Genomic DNA, 14,866 nt, shown 5'->3' with positions numbered 1-14,866 from the left:
GTGAGAGTGGTGAGGCACAGAAACAGATTGTCCCAAGAAGCTGTGGCTGCCCAATCCCTAGAAGTGTTCAGGGTCAGGTTAGATGGGGCTTTGAGCAACCTGGTCTAGTGGAAAGTGTCCCTGCCCATGGCAGGGGGGGTTAGAGCTAGGCGGTCTTTAAGGCCCCTTCCAACCCAAACCATTCATTGACCTCTGGCCAATATTTTAGCTGTAGCACAGGTAAGAGTTTATCAGGTCCTACTTCTTTGCATTATCTCTAACCTGTACCACTCCAAAAGACAGATAAAATGCCCTCCATTTCAGTAGCCTCATCCTTTGCTATCAATACTGGTGAAAATGCTTTCAGTTTTGTGGAAATTGCAGTTCTGTTTGTGAAAACAGCATACACATGACGTCTCACTTCTCCTGTATCAAACCTGTTCATGTACAAGTATACAGATGTTCCAGCTATTTACTCTCACTTCTCTGAGGGGTGAGGTCTCTTTCTTGGCACATGCTCATCTGACAGAAATACAGATTTTGTGTCATTTCACTGAAATTCCAGAAGGGCTTATATTGATGGTATTTATGTTATCTTTATGTCAAGTCATATGCATAAAAGAGAAATCAAAAGTAGGAAGAGTCCATGTGACAGTTTGAAATATCAAGGTTTACAAACTATCTTCATGGTATGCAGATGTATGATATCTGAACTACTTTTTGTGTATGGCCATTCATGCTTGACTTAGCAGTGATAGTTAGCCACTAGTAAGTAATAAAGTCACAGACCCCAGCCATCCCTCAAATGTACCTGCATTACAACGAGTCAAGTTGCAAGCTGCAAATAAACATCCCATGATATCACTCCCTGGCTGTGGAGCATGGATATGAAGCCAATATTAAATCTGCCCATAGCACAGGCTTAGCTTCACATGATTTCTAACCCTCAGGGCTTCGGTTACTCAGAGACTGCATTTGGATGTTTCTTGTTACTTTTGTATACTTACTGAGAAAACATTAAGATAGGAAAATGCTTGTGGCCTGAATTTTTTGTTGCATGAAAACTGTAAGATCATAGTCTCACAGTAAATGAAATGAGCTATGGATGGCATCTGTCAGATTTTATAGGTTATCTTGACAAACAGAACTTTGTCTCCAAATCTTGGTGATTAGCCCTAAATTTTTATAAAGTGAGCTTTTAATTTTACCGTCCAATGTGACATTTACAATTAATGAAAAGTCACATGTTTGTGTTCTACAGATCTAGCCGTAACATTTTGCCGTAATAAGGAGCTGTTACAAAAGGAAGCTAACATTTCTTTTAGATTTATGCCATCTAATTAAAACTAAGCATTTTTACAAATTATGAATTGCACCTGGGCAGGTGGACAGCTTGCTTTCATAAAAGGTCAAGAAGGACTATGAAAAAGTTCTGAGTTGTCTCTGATACCTGTTGTCCCTTGGACTGCATTTGTTTCCACATCTAATTCAACCAGTGATTTTGATGTATTCTTGTTCATAGGAAATATCTTTAAAATTCTAATTTAAAAAAAAAAAAAAAAGACAACATGATACTGCATAATTTATCACCCTCATAATTACTCTTGTTATATTCCTTTTAATGGGCTTCTTCCTGTGATCTCTCCAGGACCCTCATGAGAGACTAAGTACTCTCACTCTCAGCAAAGCTGCATTGAAATTCATTATGTTCAAAAACTGGTATAGATACTCAGCATCTTGTTGAACTGAATTCCCTTTTTTTGTTTGGAAACAGTTTCTATGACTGTTCCAGTTGCTTTTTCTGTGCTTGCAGCCAGAGTGATACTTGAACTTATTTATCAATTGTTCCAAGGTGGCTCATGGCTAAAGGAAAATATTCACCTAAAATAAGTTCTGTGTAAAAGCTTTGTAAAATAACCTGCCTAAGTTTCAATTTTAAATTTCAGAGTCATTTAAATGAATTGCTGATAGCACTGGAAGAAAAGTCAATTAAGATCGAGGAGTTTGTGAGTGATATTGAATTGCGATTTAACTCAGTTGAGGTAAGTCCAGTGTTTTATCACACTTTCTCTCCCTGTACTTCTAAGATATGTTTGCCTTATTTTATAGCATCATTGCTTTCACCAAAACGGGCTGTTTCTCCAGTTCTCAAATTGATTTCTCCCACTGGAAGGTGTTAACGTTAGAGGAAGAAAAAGACTGCTTTTTTGCACATCATTGCAAAGTGAAATATGTAACTGTCAAGCACTGAAAGAAAAAGTTCCCTTAATTTTGTTTAAGCCTATAAAAAGCTCATACTGTGTCTTTATTTAGAATCCTGTGTGAAGCATATAAATTAGTTGCCCAGTGTCTTAAGTTCTGATTACTCAAGTCCTTAAGCCTTAAGAACTGTATTAATTTCAGTTGTAAGTATGAATTTTTAGCTATTTTGTAGTCAGATTTCCTGTCTCAGTGCTTAAATATGAAAGTTTAGTTTTAAACACTAACAGTAAAAAAAAAAAACCTGTCATTGTTTTAAATGTATTTCTCTAGTGATATTTCTCACAGAGGAGTTTGATTGCAGAAATAAAGTTATCTTATTTTCAGTATACCAGAATGAATCTGTAGATGGGTAATTGAGAATTTCTGTGTATTCATTAAATGTTATGATTTTATTCTGCAGATCGATTTACATCTGTTTTTGTTTTCAGGAAAATTGTAAGAAAAATGCAGACTTATTGGAAAAGCAGAATGAAGAGATGCTTAAGAAAGTGGTAGCACAATATGATGAGAAATCAGAGAACTTTGAGGAAGTGAAGAAGATGAAAATGGAGTACCTGTATGAGCAGATGGTTAATTTCCAGCAAACTGTTGATTCAGCAAAGGAGACTTTGGAGACAACAGTTAAAGAAGTGGATGAAGTGGATGGATTTGTTTTCCTAAACGTAAGTAAAAATGGCTTTCGTGCTGTAGTTTTTATAATGTTAGTTAGGGAAGGAGTTCTGTATCTAGGCTGGCAATGAGTTATTTACCTTTTTTTTTTTTTTTAAGTTAGCGAAATCCTGCTAGCTCAGCTATTCCACTCTGAAACTGCTGGATCATTTGCATTTGTTGTGGGAATTCTCAGAGAGAATTGCAGAGATGATGCACAAGATGAAAACGTGACATGCTATTAAAATGGTTCTCATTTGTTTTATAAAGAGGAGGTAAAAAGACGGTTTGATAATTTTTCTAGAATTAATTATTTACTGAGGAATAAAAAATGTTACAGGATTTAGATATTTTACTGTATAAAAATAAAATGCATATTTTATTTTGTCTAATAGCAACAACAAAGTGATTTTTGAAACGAGAAAAGTATCTGAAGTAGAATTGTTTCTGGATTGTGGGGTTTCTTTGTTTGGTTGTTGTTGTTTTGGGATTTTACAATAAGCAGACGCAGACAGTATTTATGCACTTAAATTGCTTAGGCTGTGGTAAATATTTACTGCTGAAAAGCAGTGAGAGGCTGTGTGGTACTTGGTTGCTGGCTGGGGTGAAACCACAACAATGGGGTTGGCTTAGGGATATGCATTTGAAGTGCTTGTCTATGATGGTGCTTTCTGGGTGTAAAAAACACCTCCAGTGAATCTGCAGGACTGGATCTACCTAGCTCGTACAGTCTACAGTCATTAGTCTTAAACTTTATTCACAGGGTGTTGCAGGTCCTGGGTCCTCCAGTACTGTTCTTGTGCTGCAAGACTTGTCCATAAGTGAGCCATGGTACTTTCTCCTCTACAAAAGTATATATGTTTACACAAGTAAAAATACTCTACAAGTATTAACAATCTTGAAGAGGATGGATTTTCTGGAATAATAAACTGTTATGGAATGAGCATGTAGTTTAGAAGTTGCAGTGAAACTATCCTGGGACGCTAGAAATAAAAAGGTCAAATTACTGTCTAAAGACTGATCCTTCATGCAAAATAAACCACCTTCCAAATGCAAGAACCCAGCCCATATATGCTCTGGCAATTATAGAAACGATGGGCCAATATTTGGCTTTCTTCCCTACTCCAAGCTGACTATGTCCTGTAATCAAGTGAATATTGTAGTAGATTGGCTGTTATGGGATGGGCAAAAAATATGGATTATTTTCCTGAGCTTTGTGAGGTATGGGATCAGTGCTTTGGCAAAAAGATAGTTTTGTAATCTGTAATTTTTTTCTGGGGTGTGAAAATCATTGGATTCCCTGCTCCTTTCTGTTAGTGATAGCAGACAAGAACTTTTTTGTCCCCATGCCAGGAAACATTAGCTCAAGATTCATGGAGCATGGGCTAAACTCTCACTCCAAAAGTAAAAATCTCACCCAGCTTCTAGTAATAAGAAGTTACAAGGCAGATTTTAGCCAGAAATAGAATTTAACTGTTCTTACTATGCGAGTGATTTCTTTCTCTAAAAGCCTTCGTTTAAGAGAGTACTTGACTATGCTCCAGTCTTTAAACCTAGGTTTTGAATACTGACCCCTCAGGCACTTAAAACAAGATTTATACTCTAATACCCTGCTGAGTCAGAGCTTTGAAATGAAATATTCCTAAAGAAATAAATCCCCTGCTAGTGTGAACGCACAGCATTCCAAGCAGCATCAAGTCAATAAAGCCATGTGTATTTTATGTCCAAAGAGGGTAGAAAGACTGTTAGATGATTGGCTTTTCAACATTTTGGTGGTTTTGAAAACTATTAATACTTTTTTTTTCCTCTTCTAGTCATGTAAAGAGTTGAATAAAAGGTATATGAAATATGGGTTAAGTGCACTGTAGTGAGTACTAGGCCTAGCATGCTGGATGTTTCATTTAGTATTTGCAAGCTTTGAAAACACACTGCTAATATTCAGAGCTACTTTTATAAACCTTGCAAATAATGAAATTAAGACAAGAGGTTTTATACTTGTTGCTGTAACTGAGTGGTTTTCAAGTATTTTGCACATGTTCTGTAAGACATTAGTTAAACAAATAGCATTGTAAAACATCAGCTCAATTTTAAATCTCTACCCAGACATTTCTAAACTGATGTTCCTTGTAGTTATTATTATACACACATATACTAAAAACCATTTTAACCCTGGTTCCATCTGTTAGACATCACTGGTATATTCCTTTTTTTCAGTAGTCTGGTTCTGTGTCACTTGGTCTCTGAAAGATTATAATACGAAGCATCACTTAGATGTTGTTGGACTATGCTTCTGAACACAGTTCCAGAAAATAAATGAGATTAAATAGATTTCAAAACATTACTAGGAGACTATGGGCTGATGTTTTCCCATGCCTCTTCACTGGCACTGCCTGATGCAGGGTGTGTCATAGGGCTGGTGCCTCATCACAGCTGCATCACAGTCTACCTGCACATCCCAGTAAATGCATATAATCACAAACAGTTCTCTGTCATGTGGGATTTTCTCAAGGCAGTCATTTTGATGAGTTTCATCCTTAATGAGAAAAATGTTCAATTATAAGCCCAAATTCCTCAAATAAATTTTCCAGGGTGAACTAAAAATATTCAGAGTGGTAGGCTACAGGCTTGTCCTATTAAAGTCCTCAAAACTGCATAGCCCACCCCACCACCCCAATCTTCCCAAAAGTCCTGGGCATTATGCAGTGCGTATCAAACATACCCTTGCCAGTGCTTCCTCAGCCATCGCAGTGGTATGTGTGCTGACACAGACTGGGATATAACAGTGACACCAGGGTTTCAGTGTGCGGTCAAATTACAGCCCCAGGAGAGTGGTTTGAAAAGAATGCGCCAAACACCCCTTCAAGGTTTCCAGTGATCTTTAGAACTAGCACTATAAATTTGGACTCACTTCTTGCAAGTGAAACTGTTTGGCCACATATCTGCATGTAGTTTATTGCAGGAAAAATAAGACAAAACGATTTTCCAAGGCTTTATCTCCACTTGATCTCTATTTGTTTACTTACACAATAAACCTAAAACTTATTCTGTTTTGTGCATGAGCTTGCTGTTACTTTACTTTGATAGTACCTGAATAGCTAAGAAAAGGTTAAGAACAAGCCTATTTAACAATGCATGTTTTTTTAAAGAAAGTGTATTTTATATTTGTTGTGCTTCGTTAAAATTATGCATAATGAACTACTTCAGTGACTGAAAAAAATGCAGGGGAGAAAGATAAAATTCAGTTGCCTTAAAAAAAAATTCTTTCATTTTCTTGGAGCTACTTCTGTCCCAGAATTAAAAATATGTTGGGGTTTTTTTCCTGTAATGAACTCAGCAAATGCAGGCTAATTAAGTGGAATCTATCTTCCCTGTCATGTTTTTTTGACTTGCCACAAGCAGCTGCTTTACGTTACATCTTTGGATTCAGCTGCTGAAGTTAGCTCTAAGGTTTGTAACCTTTAAAGGCACTGCATTAGCAAGCCCAAACCCCTGTGCTCTTGGGAGTCTTTCTGTGAACTTCAAATCTTCATATTCTCATGGATTAAGTGTACACAGACCATGTGTGCTCTGACTGTGCTCCTGATCTGAAATTGCAGCATGGTCTAAAAGTTCAAAAGCAGGGAAACAACTTCTCCATGCATGTTGTCCTCAAGTTCATGGGAAATTTTTACAGAAGCATGTCACATGGTCTTTGCTTCTGGCTTTTGGAAAACTATGCAGTGACACAAATGATTTATGTATGTTTTCTTCCAAATAGGTTACTTTCTGCAATGGATACCACCCTCTCTTTAGAGAAGGTACCCAGTGCTTTTTCACTGTTTGAGCACTATGCAGACAACCCAGGACAAAGCAACCAGCAGTCCTTAAAACGTGTTGCTGGTAAGAATCTCTAAATATCATTTTTACAAAAGCTAACAGTTTGGCAATGCTTTGGACATTTTAAGAATCTAAAAACAGAATCTATTTGAGAAGTATAAATTTGAAAACCATGTAAATAGGAATCAGAATTGAATGTAAAATGAAGTTTAATTATGCACAAGTGTTTGGCTTATAGTAGGTACAGTAAGATGAGCAACAGAGATAGAAGTGCTAAACTGGGGGATTCTTGCATCACTTCAAACATCTGTACCTCAGATTAGCTGAGGGTCTTGATCTGTAAATCTCCCAGGGCTAAAGAAATTGGTCTTCCTTGCAGGCAGGGACAGAAGAAGCAACCGAATGATATCCTGAGCTCTATTCCTCTAAGGGTGGCAGTCCCCCCAAGCCTGGTATGGGGAAGAGGGTATGGGGCTGGTTGATGGCTGAGGTCCCTGAACTTGTGACAAAAGAATGGAGGCACCTGAAATCCCCAAGGGATGTGAAGAGAAAGTGGTTAACTATAGCTGGAAACAGCAATGGCTTGTCAGGGTAGTAATGAAAATTGCACATGATAGTTCATGTCCTGTAAAAAGCTTGTCTGTGTGGACTTTCTGCTCTGTCTGCATATATAAGTGTATTATTTAGATCTGGACAGCAATCAGTGAAGATCTTGTCAGCACCAATTTGTGGATTCATCTTCTTCATTTCTTTTTCAAGGGAACATTTGTTTAGAGCCTTACATCTCGCTGTCATGTTTTGGGGCCTCCCATTCACCATTCACATGCACCACTGCCATCATAGTCACTCCCTGGCTTTTGAAGCGAAGCCTCTTTCTCATGTGTTTGGTCCCTGAGCACTGACCTAGAGCATCAAATTCCCTAAGGTGCTTTGATTCCTGGCTGAATTTTCAGGTGACTAATGGGACATTGGAGAAATGCCACTTCGTGGAGGCTCTCCAGTGTCTAGTAAGGTTGAGTGCACTTAGCAGTGTTTCTGTAGAAAGATTGTCTCTCTTCTCCACACCACTACTTTTATTAGACCTAGAGAAACTTGAATATATCTTAGACCTTAAAATCCTCATCAGATTTGTATGAATTTGGCTATGGCATTGGAAGCTTCTCAGGTGAATTTTATTTGGAATTGAATAGCTTGAATACTTAATTTATCACATACTGGAGACCTTTGTTAGCCACTCTAAGTATTTTATTTGACTGAAGCCATATGATGAAATACATATGAATTTTCTCCAATCCATGTATTTTTCCTTCAGAAAGTATGGTGTTTTACTGAACAATTTCATAAAACCTAATTTTCACCTCTTCAGAAACCTATTTCCTTCAAAATGCCTTCTATTTCCAAATTTTCCATATTCACTAGTGTAAAGCTGTTTTCCCTCAAATTCTTCCTCCTTTCATGTAAGCCATCCCCATTCACAAATGCATTAGCATAAAAAAACCCTAGCAGCATGCTCCTGGGCATATTGGAACCCAGGGTCTACCACAAGAAGAGTGGGAATAATTTAAAAATTTAAAAATTATCATTTCCAAAACCATCTGGTAAGGCAAGGACCTTTGCTGATTGTAAAACTCTTCCAATAGAGTCACAGAGGAATGTAACTGTTCTCCTCTTTCAAGTCCACAAAGACAAGGGAGTGTTATTTCTCATTACATCGGAAAACATTTGAGATTATTATTTTTCTTCCAGGGGCTGTGGGGATTAGTTAGCAAGAAGGAAAACTTCCTTACACCACAGCACTTCAATGAAAACTGAACTGAAGAGAATATTTCCCACTTTTCTGTTGAAAAATATAATTTATTCAAACTTGTGTTGCAAATATTTTTTTATTAAAATACGCTATAAAAGGGACCAGTACTTTGACAACACATAAATGTTCTGTTTGTAAAGAGAATAGTTCAACTTCTTGCTTTGAGACTGCTTCCTTTCAAATTGTTTGGCATTATGCAAAAGGAAATTAAAAATCAAATGTTTCTCAATGTTGCTGAACTGAATTTTGATCTGTCATTCTTTTTCCTTTTTTTTTCAGAACTTTCATTCAGTAAACTAGCCTCGGTTTAGATTTGGCATAATAATAAATCTTGCAACTGTGAGGTTTCTGTGATCATAAATAGTGGTTTCTAGGCAAAATCATGAGGAAAAAAACTGGTTTCCCCATTATGTCCATTGAAAGGAAGTATTTTCCTAAAGACGATAAATTTTTTAATTGCCAACTCTAGTTACAGTCAAAAGACAAAATGAGGATTGTTTTTAGCAATGAGAAGGATAATTTTTTTTTTCAATGGGCAGCAGATGTAATCCTACTGTACTGGTAGCTCTCTGTATAAGTGATAAGGAAACAGCCAGCATCTGCATTTGCCTTGTTCATGCCACAGGGGATCATCATCATTACTGTGGAGATAACTGGAAAGAAAGCAAAAGCTTTCTGCTGAGATTTTAAGAGAATTCATGCAGTATGGAAATTTACTGGGTGAAGAAATAGAACCATGTATTTTCATTCCCTGCAATCATTTTAACAATTAACATCTTTTGGGGCTTTTTGCTTCTTTCTTTCCCCTCTATCTCTTTTAAGACATAATCACAGAGAGGAACAATATCTCATCTGGGGTGGATCTGTGTCAATCAGGAGACAAAGTTTATGTTAAATCTGGAGAGCCTTGAAAGTCTTCGAAGCACTCTTCGTGACGAACAATGCTGGTTGTCCTATGGGGTTCAAGTGCTTTGGTAGAGTTGAGATTCACCTGCACACCAAGGATTCTCGGTCCCTTGGGTCTGTGGAAAAATGACTATGCCAGGAAGGAGTGCTGAGTTGTGCATGCTGTAGGAGTCCACCTCAGGGCAGGGGTTGACCCAAGGCTTCAGGGAGCCTCCTGCTCCCCAGTGCTGTTAGAGTCTTCCTCTGCCTAAAGCACATTCCTGCTGCTGTCAATATCTGTAATATTGACATACTGGATCAATCCCTTTCTAGTGTGCCAGGTCCTTTCCCCTGCCCACATTTCTGGGATCAGTTCATACATCTGTCTCTGGAGGAGGGTGTGGGCACACACTTTATGCTGGGTTTGGGTAATCCCAGTACTAGGACTAGATCTTATTTTGTCCAGACTGTGAGAGAAATGGAAAGCTCTCAGTGTTGACCAGATCCTTTTTTCTGCTCCTAGTTTAGGAGGACCTGTTGTTCTAAAACTGCGCTAGTATTCTATATTTCCTGCTGTACTTGCCCTGTGGAAATAAGCCATCTCAATGAAAATAAGCAGCTGGGTTGCCTCACAAATCTTTAGGTAATGTGGCTGAAAACACAGGGGCATGTATAACAATGGGAAACTTTCCTCTCAGTCCCACAGACACCGAATGTAGTACCCCAGGAGCCAAACTCAGCCACCAGCACTTCCATTGCTGTCTACTGGTCCGTGAATGATGGGGATGCTATCGACTGCTTCCAGGTCTATTGTATGGAGGAGCTGCAAGCCAGCAAAGATGCAGGGGGTGCGTAAAGTCTTGCCTTCTCAATTGCATGAGTTCTTTCTGTCCTGGTCTGGGATAAACGGATGGGGATATGAGCTGCAGGAGTGTGAAAAGGACACAGAAAGAAAAGAGGCTGTGAAGACATCATGCATAGGACTAAAGATGGGCAATGATGTTTCTCTTCTTCCCCTTTGTCCTCCAAAATGCAAGATAAATATCATGGTCTGTAAAGTGAAGGGCAGTTGTTTCCACATGTTGAGGTGCCCTTTTACAAAATGGCTTGACGTCCAGGGAGGATGTGTTCATGTTGCCCCTGGATACTCATGGGGACTGCAGATATGTCTCCCAAGGGGACAGCCTTCATTAGGTTTTCAGGGCCCTGCATGTGCTTCAGAAATATGTATTCACTAAAAAAGCAGCAGGAAAAGGTAATCAGTATTTCCACATATAGATGATTTTTTTCAAAATATTTCAAATGTTAAATGTGAAATTGAATAAAAGGAATTGAAATGTTCGTTCATTAAAAAGCTCAGACTGATCATAAAGTCACCTTTAGCAACCAGGCTCTGCACAAATCCATGCGTGCATGTGTGTGCAGGCTAACAGATGCTAAGGACTTTTTACAATAGCTAATTTATAGCTAAGTCCTATATAGTTCATTATGAGAAATTATTATGTTATAGAGCCTGTTATAAACCAGGGTTGGTAACTGCTGATTGTGCATCCCAAACTTGCAGTCTAGTCCTCAGTAGGACTGTGGGCCATAATCTCCTCTTGCCATCAATGACATTTGTGTACACTCAATTCAAGGGCCCATCAAAAACTTTCTGTCAGAACTGAGTCAGTGTAAGATACGGAGAACTCAGCTACTAATGCTTTCTGGATTTTCTTAATTGACTGTTTTTAATATGTTGGTTGAGAGGCTGAACTGTAAGCCCTACCAGTGCAACACGAGTTGTGATGTTCCATGCTTGTGTGTGTTTCTCTTAGCCCTAGTGGAAGAGTACAGAGTGACAGTGAAAGAGAGTCACTGCATTTTGGAGGACCTGGAGCCAGATCACTGCTACAGTGTGTGGGTCATGGCCGTGAATGGCACAGGCTGTAGCTTACCCAGTGAAAAAGCCATTTTTAAAACAGGTATGTATTTATTTTGGCATTTGATTATTATTTTGACATTTGATTATTACGAGCCTCAGGTTCTCAGACAACTTCTAGTCCATAGTGTTATTGAAACAGAAGAATGCTTCATTCAGCCCATCTGGCAGATAGCAGGCAGCTCACAGTCATTTCCCTTTTGCTAAGACGATAGAGGCATAATTGCTCCTGAGAGGAAACTTGAAGGCATTCAGTTTTGAAGATGTTTCTGGTCTCAGGCCATATGGCTGGGGCACTGGGGCAACACATTATGTATTTCTCTTCAATTGTGTTGCAGTGCTCCAGGGAAGCTCTGGGAAAGCCACCTGCCTATACCCTACTGCTGCTCCTTTTCTTGCACACAGTGGAGAAGATGGCTGTGTGTTTTACCTCTCTGCCATCCTCCTGAAGACATCTATGTTGCATTGATTTAAGTTATTAATTTTGCAAGGGAAGGCCTGATTTACCAAGGTTACATGCTGTGTCTTGCTCAGTGGGACACAAATCTCAAGTGTGGCTGAGAGGCTCTGCTGTTGTTTAAACAGTATAAATTAAGATGAGTAATTAGACAAGTATTTCTTATGAGCTTCACTTGACTGATTCACTTTTCTGAGCATTAATTTCTTTAATAATTTGTGTTGACAAAACTATTGCTTCTTAAATTACGAACAAGGTAAAGCATCCTTGTATCTGAGGCCCTCATGACAGACAATTTTTTCAGTGCTACAGGATAAAAGCATTTATTCCATTCTTGCAGTCACAAATACAGGGAAGGATATTTAACAATTTCATAATGAAAAAAGTCTGAGAGTATTGTTGAAATCACTTGACAGCACCCACAGCTTCAAGCTGTTTGCTTAATTTACTAGACTTCAAATTTGTTGATAATTCTCTTTAATACTTAATTTGTGATTCGTATTTTAAGAAAGTTTATTTTTTTAATAATTCAAAGTGGAAATTCAAATTTTATGGCCTCAACAATGCAATTGTGAATATGGTGTAGACTTTCTGCCCAAATAATGATGAGTTGTTGCTATTAGCTAATAAATTATGATTTTTTAAAAAGGTTTCCACCTCCCTGAAGCCATTATTTTTAAGAACTCTCTTTGTCTTTTGGCATCAGGATCACCATACTTTTTCCCAAAATGGAAGCCTTCTAAAAAAAAGTTAATTTCCATGAGTCTTTAATTGCTTCCTTTGGCCTGTTTCTTTAAGAAAACAAATAAACTAGATAAATATGGGCTTATTAAACACTTTTTCTCAAAGCCAAATTGAACTCCCTCTGGAGTGCACTGAACCCCAGATGGACTTGTGGGGACACTACTGAACACTAACTGATACAAAATTGCTGCATCTCCTCAACACCAAATCTAGAAAGATAAGCACCAGTAATGGAAAACAGTTCTTCAAAAGGAGTCCAGCTGCTTTGATATAAAGAAAAAATATTTCAATTCTTCAAGTAGCCTGATGAACTCAGAAGCAAGAATTTAGAGTTTATTTTTAGTAATTGAGATTAAAAGTTGGCACATAGAAGAAGACAATTTGCTGGTATATGCAGGTATGGGAAAACACACAGCAATACTTGAACAAAGCTGTGACTCTTCCAGGTGTTGGGAATCCTCACAAAGTTTCTCTGCTGGCATTGTACCCGTGGAGGAAACAGTGGGTCTGGAAGTTGTGGGCAATGCAGGGATTGCTGCTGAGGCATTCCCCCAGCACCTCCTGGCTCGTGCTCCTCCACTTCCCAAACTCACAGCTTGTCTTTCCCCACACTGAGGAACATCCTGTTTCCAAGCTGTATTTTCTGTGAGGGAATGATGCTGAAGGCAGGAAGAATCCCTCTACCCTCCAACCTCTCCCCTACAACTGATCTCCTCATGAAGGCTCTTTGCCATCCTAAAGACATAGAAGTGAGCCTATCTTCTGCTGTTGCTCAAAACCCATGTGATTCTCAGGTTATTTGGCTCTTTCTCTCTTATAAAAACACTTAAATGAGTTCTGAAATATTATGATGAAATTAGATATGCATTCCAGCTGCAACTAATTTGTTAAAAAAATCCCAGAAGCACAGTAACATCTTTTCTGTATGCTCATTCCAGTTAATCTTTAGATGGATATTTTCAAATTAAAATTAAAAAAGAGCTTCATGTCTTGTAACATGCTGTTTACACATATATAGATGTGGGTATACATGTGAGTTGCTGAATGCTGGTATTAGGGAATTCAGCTATTAATTTTTCAATCTTTAGGAACGGATGCATTTAGAAACAGATGATAATCAAATATATCTGAGGAGAACAAAGGAACTATTGCTAAGGGAGCTACAAAGAGGTATTAGCAGATGAGACTCTGAACTACTAGCCTTCTGATTTTCACTACCCAGGAAATTGTTACATACTTCTGGGTGTTTTTCTTTCCTTTTCTGCTAACAACAAATTATTTTTCTTAAAAGACAGAATGCATCTAGAATGTTTGTTGCAGTTCTATTAGATTATCTTGTCATAAAATCGTCTAATCTCTACTTTTGTCTTAAGCCTCCTATTTGGAACCTTGTCTTTAAAAGTAAAATGACTTTTTACGAATTTTTTTTTTTAATAATAACCTTTCTTTCAGAATTGGTATTAAGACTGTTTATGTGAGTTTCACAACAGGTTGTAAGGTGTTTTAAATTACTATTTCCCAGAAAGTGAAAAAACAAGAGAATACAACTGATCCATTCTCATCTCACAATGTTGAATGTGCAATTTCACACAATAGCTTTTGATTACTTGCATCTAGTGCACTATTTTACATTCCATTTTCTGTCTTGCAGTTGGCCCTGTAGTTCTTAAACTGAGTCTCTAAAAAAGAGAAATTACAGGACCAAATTTTAGCTTTTCAAAAATAACCAAGACACAACTAAACAGAAAGTCAGCATTTCCCTGCAGCAGCACATTTTTTTCTGATGCAACTCATGCAGGCACTGCTGAGGACAGGATTGAGGTGATGCAGGGGGAGCCGTAGGCAGTGCTGCCTCTGTGCTCTGCTTCTTGGAGATTGGTAGAAATGAGGAAAACGTGCTTAAGGAAAGGCATAAAATTTAAACTGCCTTTCTAACGATGTGTAGAAATGCACAGATCTTCACAGAGACTTTCCCAGCATGTTTATATTTTTTACCTGTAATACCCCTCTGCTATTGACACACGAGCAAAAGATGGATGGGAAAATGGATGGGAAAAATTAACTACTAACTATCCTGTGGGTTTTCAAGGAGCTGACTCTTGCTTTCCCTTGCAAACATTCCCCTCCAGCCGCTGGCACCCTCTTCGGAGTACAGCTAACGTGTTCTTGTGTCCCCCAGCACCCGCTGTCCCCACCATCAAGGCCGAGGACTGCACTGTGTGTTGGGACACGGCCACTGTCCGCTGGCGTGCCTGCTCCGTATCAGCGGAGTCCTTCATCCTGGAGTACTGCCGGCAGCACTCGCCGGAAGGAGAAGGTCTCAGGTCAGTGCCGCGGTCACAAAAGC

At 38.5% G+C, this 14,866-nt stretch overlaps 1 protein-coding gene across 1 annotated transcript in view; it reads left to right on the top strand.

Annotated features, from left to right (window-relative positions):
* The window catches only part of CMYA5 (cardiomyopathy associated 5), a 49,787-nt gene that overhangs the window by 23,057 nt on the left and 11,864 nt on the right, over positions 1–14,866 (top strand). Inside the window, exons 3-9 of the mRNA XM_027717189.2 lie at positions 1,926–2,021; positions 2,670–2,903; positions 4,704–4,726; positions 6,647–6,768; positions 10,096–10,245; positions 11,215–11,361; positions 14,699–14,843. Of these exons, the coding sequence (XP_027572990.2) occupies positions 1,926–2,021; positions 2,670–2,903; positions 4,704–4,726; positions 6,647–6,768; positions 10,096–10,245; positions 11,215–11,361; positions 14,699–14,843 (917 nt within the window). The remainder of the gene's footprint in view (positions 1–1,925; positions 2,022–2,669; positions 2,904–4,703; positions 4,727–6,646; positions 6,769–10,095; positions 10,246–11,214; positions 11,362–14,698; positions 14,844–14,866) is intronic.

This window comes from Pipra filicauda, unplaced genomic scaffold (genome assembly GCF_003945595.2).
Source record: "Pipra filicauda isolate LSUMZ 115617 unplaced genomic scaffold, ASM394559v2 scaffold34_size3990699_pilon, whole genome shotgun sequence".
NCBI classification, from domain to species: Eukaryota; Metazoa; Chordata; class Aves; order Passeriformes; family Pipridae; genus Pipra; species Pipra filicauda.
The sequence above is the reverse complement of the archived record's forward strand: the minus strand, read 5'-3'. Positions and strand labels throughout refer to the sequence as shown.